Source organism: Microcaecilia unicolor, chromosome 7 (assembly GCF_901765095.1).
Source record: "Microcaecilia unicolor chromosome 7, aMicUni1.1, whole genome shotgun sequence".
NCBI classification, from domain to species: Eukaryota; Metazoa; Chordata; class Amphibia; order Gymnophiona; family Siphonopidae; genus Microcaecilia; species Microcaecilia unicolor.
In genome coordinates, this window is record NC_044037.1 from 95,237,359 (window position 1) to 95,256,693 (window position 19,335).

Consider the following 19,335-nt stretch of genomic DNA (forward strand, 5'->3'; position numbering starts at 1 on the left):
CTTTTCTCCCTTACTGATAGCTGTTGGAATAAGAAAAGCAAAATAGAAAATTAAAACAGATATATCTAAAAGCTTGACATTTTAGCAGGACATCTACATAGGAAGTCCAAAAAGTTGCCTAGTTTAAGTCTATTTGTTAAAGATGATGATACCTAAATGCCTTTATTAAATAGGCTCCCTAGACCCAGTAACAATAATGCACAAATGCCAATACACAAATTTATACCTACTCTAAAGAAGATGTAAATGTGTGCATGCTCTCTGGGGTAATTCTATAAAGCAGGCCCTAGTATTTACATGCCAATTATGCATGCAAATGATTAGAATAGACATATATGTTTGTATGTGTACACATAAGTGTTTAAACTCCAAAATGATGTCTTAGGGCCAGATGCACTAAACCTTAACGACCCTCTAACAACCCTTTAAGGAAGGAAATTCCTAACCATTGCATGCATTAAAGGCCTTTTTCCGACGAAGCAAGCAGCTAACGAAAATGGAATACAAAAGAGTAACTACCATTGTAATGTTGGCGATTCGGGATGCACTAACAATACCGACGATCACACCGAATCATTTGCTGCGACATATTAAACGTATGGTCAGAGCAGTTATAAAGGCCTGAGCTGTCATCGCCCCGCTTCCCCCTGCACCTTAAAATTCCAAGCTGACATGTTGAAAAATAAAATAAAGGACACAAACATGTGGCTCCCCGCTTCCCTCTGCATACAATACAAATGAAACGAAAACAAAATCAAAAAGGACTGGGAAGGGGCAAGGGTGCTCGTCAGGAGCGTCCTGTATGGACGGCCTTGCCCCCCCCCCCCCGAGTTTGCCGCTGCTCCCCGCTTCCGCTCGTATAAAATAAAAAATTAAAACAAAACTAAAAAGTTTAGCAGCCCCAGTCCCCCTCCCTTCTTGTCTCTCTCCTTACTCCTCCCATAGCTCCGCCTCCCGGCATCCTCCGCCCCCGCCCCCCTGAGCTCGTCGCCGCTGCTCCCCCCCTCTACCGGACCCCCCCTCCGCTTTACCGACCCGCGCAATGCCTCTCACCTCTGTGTGAAGGTGCTGCACGGGATGGAACAGCTGATTGGCGATCACTGCTGCCTCCTCCGACGTCTCTCTGTTCTTCCTGGGCCCGCCCTCCTCTGATGTAGATAACAAACGTCAGAATCCAAAAAAGGGGTGCAGCCATGGGAGGGGCATGTGCAGATCTAGGGTGTTCCTGGAAGTTGCATTCAGTGTTATAGAATTCAGGAGATCCACGCCTACTTTAGGTGCGAGAATTTACACCATGTTTCAGTTGTTGTAAATCCTTGGGTGTAGATCCCAGGTACCAAACGCTATTCTGTAAACAGCACCCAACTTTGAGCATTGTTTATAGAATAGCATTTAGCACTAATTTTTCAATTCTGTTTTTTTGTTTTGCTTTTTTTTGCCACTTGTATGCTACAGTGGTTTGCTTCTGTAGAGAATTGGGGGGGGGGGGGGTCCCGAGCCCCCCAGAAGGCTAGAGTGACCTTAATCTGACTCCATCTCTAAATAACACTAGTACTGGGGTAATCCAGGAGTTATGAGGTTCTAAAAGGAATTGCCACTGAGAGAGACGTTAGGTCTCAAATACCCGCATTAGTCCGCCTCTCAGCACTGGCAAGGAATAGATACCAGCCTTATGACAAACTGGATTTAGGCTACAGGTTATATAATGCAGCGAATGATAGCCTGATGTAGCAAAAGCATTTGTACTTACAGCCTTTCATCATTAAGTGAAGCCCACAAACCATCATTTAGAATGAAGAGTTTATTTGCATATCAGACTTTAATCAGGTACATTCATCAGACAAATTCTGGATTCAGCTGACTGGAGCTCTGCTGCTTCCGAGGCGTTGGGGAAAAGTTTCACCGAGGGCTTGCATGCACCCTGCTTTTATACAATTTGGTCACTATACAAGTCTATGGAGAGGGATTTTTTTCTCTAATATTGCTTAATCTATGAGTCATGACCTCCGGCCAGGTGCTCTTCCGTTTTAGTATTGCAACTTGTTGTGCAATTTCCCTTTTTGTCAACATTTCCCTAGATACGGACATCCAAACATCAAAACATGGACATCTCTGTCTTATATCATCTTGTGATCTGGCTTAGCATTTTAGCCATCAATTCCTTGATCTTGGCTTTTGCACTGCTTTTGAATGTCACACTAAATTCTAATGAGGCTTATTCTGCAGGTGCTCAGCAACAAGGCCATCATCAGATTTTTAGGCCTAGTCAGTGCCTTTTAGCAGTTTAAGCTGTTTAAGGTATGTAAATTGACCCACCACTATTCCAGTGGATGGATCCCAAGCGGAGACACATATTAACTTACAGGTAAAGCACGTCCTTGCTCAGCCAGTCATAGATTTTTAAATCTAGCTGGTATTTTTACAGCCTTAGTCCTAAAATCTGGCCTTCCACCCTTCCGGTGGGCATCCAGTGAGGGCCTCTTGCTGTAGTATAATTATACATTTCTCAACAGGTTTTGGATATCTCCTTCTCATTTGTGACATATTCTCTACCTCACAAAACAAAACAACAACAAAAAGATTTTTGTGGCCCTAGAGACTTCTTGCACTTGACCTTCCCAGGTCTGCCCTTCTTAGGGCTGTTTGACCAGCCCACCTTATTAGGAGTGTTCATTTCTACTACATTTTTTTTTTGTAGTTTGGCTAGTGCTCTATTTTTGAGTGCCTGCTTTGTACTCTACTACCTCTGATTATATACTAGTTCCTGCAGTATTGAGTTGCTCCTTGAGATTCTGGATGGTTGGAATTTACAGAATTGAGTCCACTGTGTGCATTGTAAAACCCCCAAAGAATTTCTAGGCTTCAGATGTGTAGCACAAACAAATTTATAACCAGTTGAAAAGAGTGTGCACTGTACAAAGCTGTGGTTAAGATCAAGTTTTTTCTGTGCGTTTTCATTTGGCAATGATTTGCAATGACACAGGATATGTCATTGACATTTTCTATAGTTTTGCAAATGACAACCCCTCCCTAACAGACACATAATATCAAGTAAAAAAGAGGTAATTTTATAAAACCTTTTCCATGTCTAAAGCCTGTTTTTCATGCTGAAAAAGACTCATTTTGGCATCACCAGAGATTTTGATTACACTCCTGTGAGAATCCTGCAGCACCTTAACTGCAAATGGGCATTCATAGGAGGGGCATAGATGGGTCATAGGCATTCTGACTATTGCAGCACGCACTTTATTGAATACTGTCAGGTGCTTAACTGCTGCATTTAGGCACCCATATACATCTGCCATAGAGCAAGTGTTAGTAGAGGTGCCTAAATGTAGGCACCTAACTGCTGACTTAAGCTGGCATTCATAATGGATTAAGTGCACGATGTTACTGTTATAGAATACTATTTTAGCACCTAGATTAGTTCACACCACTTTTAGTGACCTTTATAGAATTGACTCCAAAAGGTACACATATGGAAAGTGCAGTTATTTTTATACAGTCTGCATATAGATGGTACCAGGGGTGTAGTTTGTATGGCGTAGGGATAGAGTTTCAAAGTTCTCACATATGCTTAGACTGTAATTTTGTTACAGGTTACCTAGGCTGGAAGGCCAAGTAGGCTATTTGATAAAAATATCTATGGGGTCCTTTTTCAAAGCAACCGTAAGCCCAACGCGGGCTTACTGCTTGCTAAAAGAGAAGTACTGCTGCCTACTGCAGCAGCCGGGGAATAGTTCTCACACCCCCCCCCCCCCCCCCCCCCCGTGTATGTCATATCTGGCACTTCAAAAATATTTTTATTTTTGTAGCGCTGGTGATTACCGCCGGGTTAATGTGGGAGCTCTTATCACCACCTCAATGGGTGGTGGTAAGTGCTCCCCACCAAGTGCTTCACTTGTCAAATGGCCGTGCAGGAAGTGCTTCACTTGTCACACAGCCATTTCCTGAAAAAAAAAAACAATGACAAGCCTTTTACACACAAAAACACGTGCCAATGCCAGCACAGGCCCCCTTTAGCCGTGGCTTCGTAAAAAGGGGCCCTCTTTGTCTTTCTAAAATCCCAGCTAAGGAAAGTTAAGAGTACTCAATATATTTTCCAAGGCCTCCATCATATAATCTAAACTAATCTAAAAAGTACTTTTATATTGCAACATCTAGTAAATTCTATACAGTTTACACATAAAACAAGCCAGGCATACCTCAGAAAAATACTTTAAAACAATCTAACAGATTATTAAACTAAAAATAATCCAGCCAATACTTAATACAGAAACTTCTCAATTAGTTTCATCCAGAAGACTTTCACAAACGGTCTCCGCATTTAAATAGAAAACTTCCCCATTTGATATACAGTAAACAACCGGGAACCATTCATATCCTCCCACAAATCTCAAGAAGGTCTACAAACATCAGTAAAGGTGCATTTTAATGCTATATCAGCTTATGATACAAATGATTCTCCCATTTCTTCTTACTGTAGTCTCCAGGTTTATGAAAGGACTGCAGCACAAAAAAAACACCACTGACCCAACATAAAAATACCGGTCACTTGCGACACAACATAACCAAAGACTGGAACGGACATTACCTGGCTCTTCTTTCCCCTTTCCCTCTCTGTTCCCCCCAACTGTTTCCTGCCATACATATACCTCAATATACCACAATATCACTTTGTATTCATTCATACTACGTATTTGTTCAAATCGTAACCAGCTAATACCGTTAACGGTTATATGTAAGCCACATTGAGCCTGCAAAAGGTGGGAAAATGTGGGATACAAATGTAACAAATAATAATAATAATAAATAGCCATGTTTTTTTAACAGCTTCCAAAGTAGAGTAAGGCTATTAAGATATCTGACAACTGAAGGGAGATCATTCCATAATTTGACACCTGCAAAAGAAAAAGAGGACTGAAAGATCTTCTATCTAATTGACTAAAATGAAGATAAATGCAAAACTAAAGCATCCCTTAACCGCATGACATTATCCAAATTAGTAAAAGTCAACAACAAAAGCATGTATTGTGGTTCCATACCATAGAAACTAACTCCACAAACACTCTGTATTATCTATTTAGGCTGAGCACTTAGGTGTTGAATGTATAAACAAACTTTGATATATAAAATAAGCCTCAAAAGCCCAAGGTACCAATAACTTAGGACACCACTGTGTTGGCTAACATCATGAGCTCCACCGACCTCCAAAAAAACCAACAGAGTAAAAACTTCCAAAAACAATCTGGTTGGAAGAAAACCTCTGCGGGTAAAAAACAAGAGGAAGGGTATCGAATCATAAACAATCTATTCACTAAAGTCCTCAAGTCTAAATCATACTATCGCTCAGGATGTAAATAACTCAATAATGTAACTACACTTCAGACCGCCCAGTCATCCCACGTTATTAGACCAACGTGCAGGCAGACAGTGCTGTGAAAATCTACGATCAATGATCATTATTATATTCATCACATTTTATCCAACTTAGCTGGCATTCTTTAAATGAAGATTTTGTTGTAGCCAGCCACTTCTCTGCACTTTTCTTGCTCGTGAGTTATTATTACGACTGACAGTCTAGAAGGAATCACCGGTCCCCCATCGGACATATCATTTCAGCATATATTGTCTCTCGATTTCTGGATTTCTCGACAGAAAAAAGGACCCTTCTGTTTCGCGTTCTTCATCAGGAGAAATGTAACAAAACAAAAACTTCTTGTTGCTTAAATCCTTCGCAAACAAATGGCTCAAAATGGCGGAGGCTTAAATAGGACGCCTTCATTCAAGCGCCCACATCATCTTGACATCATCTTGACATCATCGTCCATGGCCACCAATCAAATGTTCCCCAAAGTTCAATGACAAATCACAAGCAATCACAAGCCAGAGCAACTAAGATTTAACAAGAACATCATTATGACCCTACACAGACTAATGGTCCATTCAGCCCTCTAGGAGTTACTGTCTGTAAATGGTACCATGCAATATCTTAAAAATATTCATACAAGCCTTAAAATAGACTCTTGCTTGAACTGGCAGCCACTGGGCTCTAATTAGTAGTGGGGTCAGTCTATCAAACTTGCTCATGGAATAAACCACCCTAATCACCATACTTTGTAATGTTTGCAAACTTTTCAAAAGTGTTTGAGTAGAACCCATAAAAAGAATATTACAGTAATCAAGTTGACTTAAAATAATAGCTGAACAATCAATTTAAAATTTATTGGATCAAAACAGTGCCTAACTTTTCTCAGCCTTCTCAAATAATTAAAGCTCTTTTTAGTAAACATGGTCACATGATTCTCAAAAGAGAGCTTAGCATCCAGAACCAATGTCAATATCTTTAATTCTAATTAGACTGGAAAAGAAGAATCATTTATACGCAGAGACTGACAAAAAGCAGTCTGTTGAAGACTGTATGATAAGAAAAATTTAGTTTTGTCTAAATTCAATTTCAATTTGATTGCACTAACCCAACCCTTCACCAATTTAGCACAAAGTTTGACCGTTCAATTAATATTGACCTGTTATGTCACAGGGCCAGGAACACAAGTTAGAATACCTCTGTAGTTCAATAAGCAGTCTTAAGCAAACCTCTGGCTGAGAGAACCCAGACCCAGTCTGTGGTTGGTGGGACGGCCATGCTCCAAACACAACTTGTAAGTCATTCCCAGTTCTTCTTCAAGTACTAGGGTCTGGGTCTAGCCAGAGCTCATAGCAAGGCTTGTAAGTCTCAAACAGGAAGCAAAAGTATCTTACCTCAGCCAGGTCACAATCATTAAATGTAGATTGTGATGGTGTATCATGGGCTTCAATTCCTCCTTCCCTGGGCCTCCTTAACCTCAGTCTGGCCCTATCTTTTATACTTCCTGGTTCTGACTCCACCCCTCCGGGCTCACTTTCTCCTGGAGCAGGACTAATATTTTTTAGGTGGGTCAGGCTGTCTATATGCCTATTTTTAAGGGTGAGGGGCAGTGTTCTATAAACCCCATCACAGTGCCAATTTGCTTCCTCCAGTTTTGTTTCTCACTAATTAAATTACTTTTTTGCCAATGATGCTCTAACCTTCTACAAAGTTGCTTTAATTAGATCAATTCCTCATTAAACCAAGGAATGCATTTACCTCTTTTTTTTAGATCTCTCTTTCTAAGGGGCAATACCATCCAAAACTCTACCACAAGTGTTCCAGTTTTCCCACTGTGCAACAGGATCATTAACAGAATAATTCAAACACTTTATCAATAGTCTCCCAAATGTTTCCCCCTCGATCTTACCCCTGCAGTAATGACTTTGTTTTTAAATTTAGTCTTAAATTTTATAGACACATACTTCCAGTATAAGGTAAATTTTAACTTATAATAGTCTGACTAGATAACAGTATCCCATTTCCAAACACAAATGTTCCAATTTGCAAAAGGATCATTTGAGAAAATAAACAGATGTAATTGGTGACCATGCTTATGTTAGTATCCAGTATAATAAATTCTACTGAATTTTAATAAATTCTACTGAATTTAAAAATGAAAATAATGATAGAGTTGCAAGGCTATCTTCCTGTTCTAAATGTAAATTAACTTCTCCCACCAACAAACAACCTTTAGTATCTAATAACTCATTTGCAATGAATTCATAAAAAGCTTGTTCTGTCACTGACCAATTCCTCTGAGGACAGTAGAATGAGATACACTTCAGAATTCCCTGCAATGAAGAATGATCTACTGTCAGTGAATCTCCAGGGTAGGGGAGTTTAATGTATTACATAAAGACAAATAATCTCTGTAAATTACTTTGACACCCCTCTATTTTTCATGAGGCACATGTAACACTTTATAATCTGGAGGGCACACTACTACTACTACTACTACTATTTAACATTTCTAAAGCGCTACTAGGGTTACGCAGCGCTGTACAATTTAACATAGAAGGACAGTCCCTGCTCTCCAACTCTAGGATCATTTTGAGACTGGAACCAAGTTTCAGCTAAAAATATTAAACCTGGATGGTTATCACTCACCCAATCCCTAAAGAGCCATGCTTTGTTATAAACAGACCTCAGATTGACATTAAAACATGGTATGGGGAGATATTCTTTTGAACTAGAAGCCAACAATGGAATTTTCATCAACTTTGCAACACTTGCTCCTGAACATTGAATTTTTAACTTACTATGTATAGGGATTTTCCAATTGTGAACTAAGTTAATAGAATGTTGACCAATAAGTGAAAAATCTAACAAAGCATCTCTATCATATTGAACCCAACCAACCCGCTCTTTAAATGAGAAGATGGAAGCACTGTAGGAATGGGCCATTCTAATAAAAACCCTCCCAGTTCCTCAAAAAACTAATCCCAATCAAAAATGCCACAAATATGAGCCACAATACTCGATATATTTTCCTACTAGACTAGCCTCTATTGAACAAAATGAAATGAATGTATACTCTTCTGTGTCTGAACTATTGACTAACGCCTAAGTTGTGCACAATGGGGTGCAAAAATGGGTGTGCCCCTTTGGCATGACCCTTCAGTGCAACACCTCAGGACTCAGCATTCTATTAAGCTGCAGATGATTATGTCAGCAGTTATGCCTCCCACAACACTATGAATTAAAAGTATATTCTTAATGCCTAAGACTCCAGTAACCTGAGTAAGCAGAGCCTGTGATTCAAGGACCTTAAGCCTATCTGTGATAGTGGCCAACTTATTATGAAGGTCCTCTAATCTTCCTACAGTCTCTCTGGTGAAGTTACACAATTGTGGGACCATCCTCTGCAGTATCTCCTCATTCCTGGTGTCAACTTTTCAAAAGCCCAATATATATATATATATATATATATATATATTTTTTTTTTTTTTTTAAATGTCTTAGTATTTTTATTAATTTAAAATAGAATAACAGAGGACAATCCAGTGTAACATCATAACAGCATACAAATTGCAAAAATCATGAAAAGGACAGAAGAGAGAAAGAGTGGAGAGTAAGAAAAGAAAACCACTTCACTTCAAGCATCTCTAAAGTAGGACAATAACAAAGACCACTTCTCCTTATAAGTGATATAGGGACATGACTTTTTAGCCAGAAAGGGATCATATTTATAAGTCTGAAATACCAAATTCCACCATTCTTGATACCGTGTTTCCCTGAAAATAAGACACTGTCTTATATTAATTTTTCCCCCCCTAAATGCACTAGGTCTTATTTTCAGGGGCTGTCTTATTTTTCGGGGAAACATCGGGGTTGGCCCGCCCGCCCTCCGTCACTCCCGGAACTAACCTTAAACGCCTCCTTTCACCTTTGCAGCAAGCAGCAGCAGGGCAGGCCACTCCTTCCTTCCATGTCCCGGCGTCGCCTGATGTAACGTCCGCGAGGGCGGGGCACGGAAGGAAGGAGAGGTCTTCCCTGCTGCTGCTTGCTGCGAAAGTGAAAGGAGGCATTTAAGGTTAGTTCCGGGAGCAATGGAGGGCGGGTGGAGGGGGGCCGGCGACCTCGGGTGGGGGGGCCGCCCGGGGGCGGCCTTGTCCGGCTCTCGGCGGCCCTGCTTTCAAACAAAAATTTGCTAGATCTTACTTTCGGGGGAGGCCTTATATCTAGCAATTCAGGAAAACCTTTACTAGGTCTTACTTTCGGGGAAACAGGGTATGTGACTTGACTACAAAACTTTAGATATTCTGTATGTAAATGCAGCTCTATAGGTAAGGTGTTCCTTAAAGCTAATCCAGTGACAGAAAAAGAACATGCCCTTCTACCAGCTTTAGACATGATGGTATTGCAAGCAGCCCTTTTTAGTGACGATCATAGAGCAGGTACAAACACAATATTATCTGCAAATAGGCAGAGTCATTACTATGCTGTGATTTTTTTAACAACTTGGTAGATATTTATATCCGTCCAGGTGTTAAACAGCTTCTTTCACAGACTAATTCCAAATTAGATTCACCTTTTCACGAAGTTATTGAGCTAATTTTTTTCTTTCCTTCTCTGATCATAAGAAACAGCTTTATACATTCTGCTTTAAATTCACTTTAGAGTTAACTTGTCAAAAAGTGTTCCTATTTCAGAAAAGTAAAATAAGTGTCTTTGTGCCTTTGTAAAATAAGCTCCCAGAATCATCCCCCAATGTATTCAAATGCTCATGTAGAAATTTACACTTACGCCAAGACAGGTGAAAACATGTATACATGTATTGTAAGCATGTATGTATGCACTTTAGAAAGTATTTGTGTATATCAAAGGTCTGACCCTGCTCCCACTCAAACTACAGTACCAAGAATGCTTACCTATATATTGAGTAAAAAAGTAGGTGTTGTGTTTCTGTGCAATAAAGTTTATGCGCAATGCAATTATATGAATCATCTTCTATGTATAGAACATGCTTTCCACTCAGGAAATGCTCTGTTAAATTATTCCCCTTAAGATTACCAATAGCATTATATTACATTATTTCTCTGATGCATCTTTTGTTTGATATGATCGTGCAGTTTAAACTCAACAGAACAAAAACTTTATTTTCGGCTAATAAAACTGCATAGGGTGAAAGCTCATCCTGTTCAATAGCTGTATATTGGTTTGCATGCATTTCTGATAAAAATATCAAACCAGAAAGTGATACTCACTAGTTCATTTCATGGCAAAGAATCCCTTCTTGATAGCAAAGACTTAGATCAGGCAGATGCATTTAAGAAGTTTCCTGCACCTATGAGATAAAACCCCCAAATGAATTCCAAGGCTTCAGATGTGTAATATGAATAAAATTATAACAAGATGAAAAGAACATGCTGTAAAATATGTTTTGCTGATAGAGTATGTGGATCAGGTTTATATGACTGGATAGAGGTACTGAGTTTGGCAAAGTTGGTTAGTGAGTTAATAAAGAGTTGGAGACATTATTAGTGGATAGAGGGACTGAGTGATTGAGTGGGTGGGGGTTACTGGTGGAAGGAAGCTGGATGAGTTGATTGGGGATTATTGGTGACATAAGACTGAGCAAGCAGGTAGGGGGTTGTCTGTAACAGGGCAGCCAGTGAATGAGCAAGGGGATGGTGTTTGTGCATGACAAGGGAGTTGAGTATGTAAGTGGATGGAAGGTTATGAGTTGTGAATGGGCTGTAAGAAGTTTGCTTTAGGCTTTGCGTTTAATTCTGATTCAATACCAATGTATTAAAACTCTTGGGCCCAGATTCATCAACCATATGTAAAAAAAAATCTAAAACGTTAAAGTCCTTAACGAATTTGAAAAAACGAAGCATGCACCAAAGAAACAAATCGCACATGTTCGGCGTGGTATTGAAAAGCACAATGTATCAAAGATTCATAATCCCCATCGGTAATCGGCCCCTAAAGCATGCGCAGAGCAGCCAAACGTTATGCTGGCTGCTCTGCGCATGCCACAAACGTCCAAAACAGCAACAACAAAAAAACACAAACACGTGGCTCCCCGCTTCCCCCTGCATCAATACAAAAATAAACATACATCAAAAAAGGATCTGGAGGGGGCAAAGGCGCTCGTCAGAAGCATCCAGTATGGACGGCCTTGCTCCCCCCCCCCCCCCGGAGGTCGCTGCTGCTTCCCGCTTCCGCTCGTATAAAATAAAAAATTAAAACAAAACTAAAAAGTTTCGCAGCCCCGGTCCCCCTCCCTTCCTGTCTCTGTACTCCTTCTCCCATAGCTACACCTCCCGGCATCCTCCGCCCCCATGCCCCGCCCCCTGAGCTCGCCGCCGCTGCTCCCCCCCTCTACCAGACCCCCTCCGCATTACCGGCCCGCTCAGCGCCTCTCACCTCTGTGTGAAGGCGCTGCACGGGATGGAACAGCTGATGGGGGATCACTGCTGCCTCCTCCGAATTCTCTCTGTTCTTCCTGGGCCCGCCCTCCTCTGACATTAGTTATCTACAACAAAGAAAATGTTCCACTCAATGTGGAAGCTCAAACGCCTGAAACCATTCTTCCCAAGGAAAACATTTCGCAACCAGATACAATCAATGGTACTAAGCCACACAGATTACTGCAATGGAATTTATGTGGGATGCAAAGAACAAATCATAAAGAAACTTCAGACCGCTCAAAACACGGCAGCCAGACTTATATTTGGAAAAACGCGATTAGAAAGCTCCAAACCCCTCCGAGAAAACCTGCACTGGCTCCCAATCAAAGAACTCTGCACCCTAGTTCATAAAATTATCTACGGTGAAGCCCCGGGATACAAGAAAGACCTCATAGACCTACCAACCACAAACACAACAGGGTCAACACGAGCATACCAAAATCTCCACTACCCAAGCTGCAAAGGACTCAAATACAAATCAACTTATGCATCCAGATTTTCCTACATAAGCACACAACTATGGAACGCATTACCAACAGCCGTGAAAACAATGTATGACCACCTAAACTTCCGGAAATCACTAAAAACTAACCTGTTCAAAACGTCATACCCTACCGACCCAACTTAAATGCCGTAACCCTGCAACACAACAAAACCAAAGCTCATAATGAACATAACTCTTCCTCACTACGATTCCCTAACGCGTCTGTCACACATGAACCTTATTCTACTACTACTACTACTACTATTTAGCATTTCTATAGCGCTACAAGGCGTACGCAGCACTGCACAAACATAGAAGAAAGACAGTCCATGCTCAAAGAGCTTACAATCTAATAGACAAAAACAAAAAATAAATAAAGTAAGCAAATCAAATCAATTAATGTGAATGGGAAGGAAGAGAGGAGGGTAGGTGGAGGTGAGTGGTTACAAGTGGTTACGAGTCAAAAGCAATGTTAAAGAGGTGGGCTTTCAGTCTAGATTTAAAGGTGGCCAAGGATGGGGCAAGACGTAGGGGCTCAGGAAGTTTATTCCAGGCGTAGGGTGCAGCGAGACAGAAGGCGCGAAGTCTGGAGTTGGCAGTAGTGGAGAAGGGAACCACAACATCACTTTGTATTTGTGCATACCGTAATTGGCGAATGCCTTTACAGTACTATGTAAGCCACATTGAGCCTGCAAATAGGTGGGAAAATGTGGGATACAAATGTAACTAACAAATAAATAAATAAAAATAATGAGCACTATTTGGCACTGATTAAAATTTAGACTCACAACTCGCTAAACGTATTCTGTAATGATGTGTGCCAAATTTCTAATGTGCGCAGGCAAAAAGGGGTGTGGGTATAGGTGGGAAAATGGGCATTTTGTGGGCATTCCAAAATTTAGGTGCCTAGTTATAGAATATGACCCAGTGCCTGGATCCACCTGTCTGTAGTGCACTGCAGTACCCACTAAAACTGCTCCTGGGACCTGCATGCGCTGTCATGGACCTGAGTATGACATCTGAGGCTGGCATAGAGGCTGGCACAACATATTTTTAAAGATGTTTTTGAGGGTGGGAGGGGGTTAGTGACCCCTGGGGGAGTAAGAGAAGGTCATCCCCGATTCTCTCTGTTGGTCATCTGGTCATTTTGGACACCTTTTTGTGCCTTTTTCATAATAAAAACATTTCCGGGTGAAAACGTCCAAGTGTTTGTCAGGGACGTCCTTGTTTTTTTCGATTATGGGTCAAGAATGTCCAAGTGTTAGGCACGCCCAAGTCCCACCTTAGCTACACCTCCGACACGCCCACTTGAAATTTGGACATCCTTGCGACAGACTGCAGTTGGAGACGTCCAAAATTGGGTTTCGATTATACCGATTTGGACGTCTCTGGGAGAACGATGCCCATCTTCTGATTTATGTCGAAAGATGGGCGTCCTTCTCTTTCGAAAATGAGCCCAATTCTGGGAAATTTCAAGGGTTAATAGTACCACCACAACCCCATCTCCTTTTTGGGTAGGATCCACTATTTCTACATGGTACCCAGATTTCACACACGCTAACCAGCGTACTGGACACCAACTAGCTCTCAGGATCAGGCACCTTGAACCTGGGCCACAAAACAAATATATACAAACAGTTTCTCTCTCCTTGCTTTTCCATGCACTGAGCTGGGTGCAGGCCAGGGCCAGATAAAAATCCAGAAGGCCTTAATGTTTGAATTAGAGGGGCATTTTCGAAAGGGACGCCCATGTTTTGATATGGACATCCTCGCAAAACGTCCTGATCCAGGGGTGGGGAAACCCATATTTCAAAACAAGATGGACGTCCATCTTTCATTACAAAAATACAGTCAGGGATGTCCTAATCCTTAAATTTGGTCATCCCTAGATTTGATTGTCCCTAGATTTGTCCTTAGATAATTCTATAAAGTCAAGTTAAGTCATGTTACATAGAATGCAGGGATATCGCACACTCCACCCATTTCTATGCCCACTGGTAAAATATGCACCTTAGTGCCACAGCTCATACTTTTATGCCATTGTTATTCTATAGAGTGTCCACATAAGGGCAGGAATGACTTTATAGAATTATCTGTAATAGGTATGTATATTTCTCTTATATAACACCAACCTCTTCATTAACTCAATGGGGATTCTTCTTCCTTAGTTTGAATTCTTTCAGCAACAACAAACTTCAACTGAAGCTTTAGGTCATTAACCTACTTTGTACAAGGCAAAGATATGGATTCCTACAGACAAATCCCTGTACCCCTGGTACCTTTTCAGGTGTCTTCCAAGAGTCAAAGGAATTTTGATGAACCCTACAAATTTGCACGTGGATGCCTATAAAGGTCTCATCACCGGGCTGCTGGTATTCTGTTCTCTGCTAAAGAACAGGTGTCCTCTTACACGAGCTGCAGCAGAGTCTTTGAACACATAGATCTTCTTTCAGACTGTGGGACACAAAGAATTTTTGTCACTCAGGGGAGAAGTTATCAATGTGGGTTACCATTAAGATGTGTTGTTTTACTATTATTAGTAGCTCACGTCTCATTGCATAAAATAGGATGTATGCTAAAAAAAATGAGTTATTGGTACAATAACACATCTCAATGGTAGCCCACATGGATAACTACATTCCTCAAGTTATCTATTCGAGCAGGGAGAATTTTTTGATGGTCCTAGTTTTAAACTTACATCCCAAAGTAGTGTAATATTTGTAGCCCATAATTCTATCCATTGAAATCAATGCTGCAGGTCCAAAAATGCACCAGTATGAGGTGGCAGAAATCCAGGACCAGTCAAAAATTCTCTCTCCAGGAATGGGTAATTTGGCAGCTTTGTAAACACATATGGACACTTATGCTATCTTTATAAAATATGTAATTTATGTATTTATTTTATTTATTAGGATTTATTTACCGCCTTTTTGAAGGAATTTACTCAAGGCAGTGTACAGTAAGAATAGATCAAACATGAGCAATAGGCAATTACAACAGTAAAAGTATTCAAATAACAATACAAAGTATGGCATAGTATACTACTTACAATCTCGAAACAATACGTAATAGAACATTTTAATTGATAGTGAAGGATATAAGCAAAGATGGAACATATAGATAGGTAAGAGAGTACAAAGAGTTAGAAAGTAAGGTGACTAATTTAAAGAAAGTTGTAAATTAGGTCAGAGAGATGGTTAAGTATTATCACAGCTAGGGTAGGAGTGGATAAACATGCCCTGCTGCAGTATGTGCAGCCTGTGTCACTTGGCAGTGTGTAGATGATCATTCTATTTTTCAGGTACTCAGGGCCATTTCCTTTAAGGGCCTTGAAGATCAGACATAGAGTTTTAAATTTAGCCCTGTATTTATTGGTAGCCAATGAAGTTTTTGCAAAAATAGTATGATGTGGTCACATTGCTTGCAACCTTCTATGAGTCTTGCTGCAGCATTCTGAATCAATTGGAGCTGGTGCAGGCCCTTTATAGTCAGACCATTGTATAGTGCATTGCGGTAATCCAGTCTTCATAAGCATACTTTTTAACATCTCATATAGGCACCCTCCTATGAAATTACCATCCATACTGTTTAGTCACCATTGAAATGTTACAACCAAATAGTGTGTTCAGCATTATATTAATTTTGGAATAGAAATAGTTCTCCTGGTTGTTTTCCGTAAAGTTTCTTTCAGTTCTTTATTTCTCAAACTATAAATCAAGGGGTTGAGCAGTGGAACTGCAGTTATATACACTACACTAACCAGTTTGTTAAGATCCATGGAGTAAGCAGGCTTCGGTCTCAAATACACACCTATAGTGGTTCCATAAAATAAAAGGACAACTGTAAGATGGGAGGAACAGGTAGAAAAGGCTTTTTGTCTACCTTTAGCAGATTGGATTTTTAGAATAGCAGAAATAATGTAAACATATGATATAATTGTTAATATAAGTGGGGTAAAACATAAGAGTGGACCTTCAATGTAATTTATGTGTTCAATAACAGAGGTCCCTGAACATGACAGAGTCATCAATGCTGTCATATCACAGAAAAAATGGTTAATTTCATTGGAGCTACAGAAAGATGCTTGTGATATTAAAGTAACATGAGGAGCTGGATCTAGAAATCCAATTGTCCATGAAACAAGGACTAGAATTATGCAGACTTTCTTGTTCATGATAATGGTGTAATGCAAGGGTTTGCAAATTGCAACATAGCGATCATAGGCCATGGCGGTGAGAAGGTAGATCTCAGCATCTGTGCAGGCAAGGAACAGGTACATCTGGATCATACACTGCATGAAAGAGATGGTCTTATTCTGTGCTATGAGCACTGCTAACAATTTAGGCACTGTGACTGTCACATAACAGATTTCTAGGAAGGACAAGTTGATAAGAAAGAAGAACATGGGACTATGCAGATGGGAATCAGAGCACACTGTAGATATAATAAGAAGGTTCCCTGTCAAGGACATCAGATAAACAATCAAAAACACAAGAAAAAGGAGAAGCTGCATCTCAGGAAACTCAACGAATCCCAGAATGATGAATTCTGTAACCTTGGTATGATTCATCTTTTCTATTTCTCCCATTCTGATAGTTCTTGGAAAAAGAAAGGCAAGGCAGAAAATTAAAACACATATACCTAAAGAAATTATAGTAGGACATCTGTGTAGGAAGTACAAAAAGTTGCCTAGTTTAAGTCCATTTCATAAATATGATATAGACACCTATGTGCCATTATTAAATAAGCTCCTAGATCCAGCCACAATAGCGCACAAATGCCAATACACAAATTTACACCTTAGTCCAAAGAAGGTGTAAATGTGAATGTGCTCTCTGAGTTAATTCTATATAGCAAGCACTAACATTTACATGCATGTTATGCATGCAAATGATTAGAATATATATATATATATATATATATATATATATATATATGTGTGTGTGTGTGTGTGTGTGTGTGTGTGTGTAGACATAAGTGTTTAAACCCCAAAATGCTAACTTCGCAATTCTGTAAATATACAATTACCTGAAATACTAGCCCCTTGATTTTAAAAGCTATTTCTCTGGCCAGAAATGGCCGCTGACTGGTTAAATAGCGTTCTGGCGGCTAACCAAAAACAGTCAGCATGAGATAACCAGTTATCTCCGCTGAATATTTGCAGTCTGCACCAAAACATTAACTGGCAATATTGAGCAATAACCTGCAATATTCATCGCTGACCAGCTAAGGGGTCCTTTTACTAAGGTGTGCTAATGATTAGCATGCGCTAAATGATAAGACACCCATTATATTCCTATGGGCATTGCATCATTTAGCACATGCTAATTGTCAGTGCACCTTAGTAAAAGGACCCCTAAGTTTGGGAGGCAAATTGGATGCATAAACAGCAGTTCTATCTTTGCATGCTATTAACTGGCCAGCGATGAATATTTGCTTAGCTGGTTAAGACAGCACTGGCCAAAAACACCCCCAAATATTAATTTGCGATCACTGGAAATGGCCCAGCATTGAATATCCGGGGTTAGTGCCTTCCTCAGCACTTTTGCGGGCAGCCTCCCGATGGCTGAATATTAGCCTTTATATTTTTGACAGATAGACATACACATGGGTGGAGTCTAGGCAGAGCATAGGCAGGACTCACACTTATACACATAATTTATAGGATCCTGTAAGTTCTGCACATATCTCTGGCTCTATGTCAGGTGTAAGTGCTCGTTCTTAAATTATAAGGGTGTATTTCACTTGTTCTGCTAGTATTCTATAAAGGAAAGTAAGCACATACTTTCTTCTATAGAATAGGCCTGGTGATCTGTTATAAATTTTACCCTCCATATGTGGCTATTATATGAAGTACATTCTTACATTACATGTTTGCTGCTGTTCCAAGCAATCTATGGCCCTTAGTGATCCACGTATAATAGTGACATAGCTATAGGGGGCCACGGGGGCCTGGACCTCCAAATTGGATCTGGAGCCCCCAGTTTGGCTGGTAGGGGTCCCCAACTCCTGCCAGCTAAAGAGTTTGTCCCATGCTGGTCTCACATTGCCTGGTGTCCTGTTCTATTTTCAGTCACTCGCATGCTGAGTTTCATTAAAACGAGCGTACACAGTGACTGAAAACAGAACAGGGTGCCAGGCAATGTGAGACCAGTGCAGGACAAACACTTTAACAGGCAGGGGTTGGGGACCCCCATCAGCCAAGGTACCTTTGCAGTGGTGGTGGGGAAGGAGCAGCAGCTGGGGGCAGAAGCAGCGGCAAGAGGGCGGCGGTGGGGAGGCAGTAGCAGCCGTGGGGGTGGGGGTGGGGGCAATGATGGTGGTGGGAGAGCAGCGACAGGGAGGTGGGCCAAAATGTGCCCCCCCACCTTGGGCTGTGGCCCTCCCTCCTGTCAAGGTCTGGCTACACCCCTGGAATATAAGTGCACATACTCTTATTGGCATTTATACTTATGCATTCATATTCGCACAAGCGCTTTTATACTAGAAGTTTGCTCTAATTCCCCTCTCTCATCCACCACTACCACCTCAACTAAGGAAAATCCTTATATGGTAGTTAGGTCTCACCCTGTGCATCCCAAGATGCACCAGGCAGAGCAAAGCACTACCATCTTGAAGATGATAGTGTCAAGAGGCAGGAGTGAATAAACATCACTACTGCCTCCTACGAGGTATGGAGGGGTCTGGGGGGGGGGGGCATCCCACTAGATCATCAGGCCAATGGTGACTAGGAGAGCAGGGCACAGCCTGGCCTGTCCTAACCTGTGTGTGGGAAGGGTAATGACCAGGATGGGCCTAGTGGGGGGGGGGGGGGTGGACGACAATGGACTACCAGGGCATTTTTGGATTGGTTGGAGGGAGGGAGGAAGGGTTGGGGGACCACCATGGAATTTTTTTAAGGGTGGGGTTGGGGTGGGGTTGGCATAGGTGCTGCTAGACACCCATATGTGTGCAGGTAGTGTGGTGAGAAGAAATGTCGGGTTAGGAAGTAAGAGTTTATTGCCATGGCATTCTCCTGCTCTTAT

At 41.0% G+C, this 19,335-nt stretch overlaps 1 protein-coding gene across 1 annotated transcript; it reads right to left on the bottom strand.

Moving 5' to 3' along the window:
- Positions 1-15,941: 15,941 nt before the first annotated feature.
- Positions 15,942-16,859, bottom strand: LOC115475034 (olfactory receptor 5V1-like). The gene has a single exon (XM_030210773.1). It carries the CDS (start codon positions 16,821-16,823, stop codon positions 15,942-15,944), a length of 882 nt encoding a protein of 293 aa, XP_030066633.1. The 5' UTR covers positions 16,824-16,859.
- Positions 16,860-19,335: the final 2,476 nt, after the last annotated feature.